General features: G+C 37.8%; 1 protein-coding gene across 1 annotated transcript; it reads left to right on the top strand.

Moving 5' to 3' along the window:
* Positions 1–388: 388 nt before the first annotated feature.
* Positions 389–1,001, top strand: LOC124890565 (the record flags this gene model as incomplete). The annotated part of the gene is made up of 3 exons (XM_047402379.1): positions 389–531; positions 642–703; positions 821–1,001. Coding segments are annotated over exons 1-3 (382 nt in total), but the record flags the coding sequence as incomplete, so codon positions are not given.
* Between the last annotated feature and the right edge of the window lie 9 nt (positions 1,002–1,010).

Raw genomic sequence — 1,010 nt, 5'->3', positions numbered from 1 at the left:
TATTATTCTGAATTACTTTATATTTCATAAACGCGATGTTCCTTGGTTGAAGTTTTTGTTTGTCCCTTTGTTGTTTCGGGATGTACTTAATGAACTTGTTGTAACACCCCGTATTCAAGTACGTGTATTGGCGTATTTAAGTACGTGTATTGGTATTATTTATATGGAATTAATTTTATTTTATTTATACCGGAATTTGCCCGTCGATGGTTCCATACGAAGGTTATTGAATAAGCTTTCCAACGATATAAATATTTCCAAAAACGGATAGGTTTCGGATATAATCGAGCATGTTTGAAACTATAAAACGGTGGCCGGGATATTTGGGAATGGTAAATGTGTAGGAAAATTTCCTGCACACAAACTACTGAGGCCAGCCGAATTTTTGAAGGATGAATGATAGCTCAGCTAGAGAAATGAATGAGAGACAACCTCAAAGGCCTTGTGGTTGTGTGGGCATTTTCTTTCAGCTCTTTGATCGGAACCGTAGATTTGCCAAGAAGCTGTTTCAAAAGAAACTGCTTTCACCACGTTAGCTACTACTACATTCCACTCATTTTTAAAGCAGAATGGTTAATTTCTTGAAGGTGATTCTAGCTAGAGGGCTAAATTATTTCTTTTTTTGTGTTGCATTCTTATAGCTTGCTTGAAACAAGCTTCAAAAAACTTTGGAGGGGATGAGAAGCAGCCAAAGCTTCGTTTGGTCCTCATTTCTTGAACTATACTCCCACATTTTGCTTTCTTTTTCTTCTATTGTCTCAGATTTTAGCCAGGAAAGTTTTTGTTTTTATTGTTTTTAGTTCTTGTATGAACAATGTAGATTGCTGATGAGAACAGTGGGGCTTTTCCAAACGCAAAGAATAATGGTATGACCGATACACGTTGTGAAAGCAAGCGCGAAATGAAAGCTCCAAGTTTGGTTGCTAGGCTCATTGGTTTGGAATCGATGCTAGCAGGATCAGGCAGTAAGCCCCAAAAGGCTTCAGCTTCTGAAACTTGGAGCAATGTGG

The sequence above is a fragment of the Capsicum annuum genome, unplaced genomic scaffold, assembly GCF_002878395.1.
Source record: "Capsicum annuum cultivar UCD-10X-F1 unplaced genomic scaffold, UCD10Xv1.1 ctg20187, whole genome shotgun sequence".
Taxonomy (NCBI): domain Eukaryota; kingdom Viridiplantae; phylum Streptophyta; class Magnoliopsida; order Solanales; family Solanaceae; genus Capsicum; species Capsicum annuum.
The sequence above is the reverse complement of the archived record's forward strand: the minus strand, read 5'-3'. Positions and strand labels throughout refer to the sequence as shown.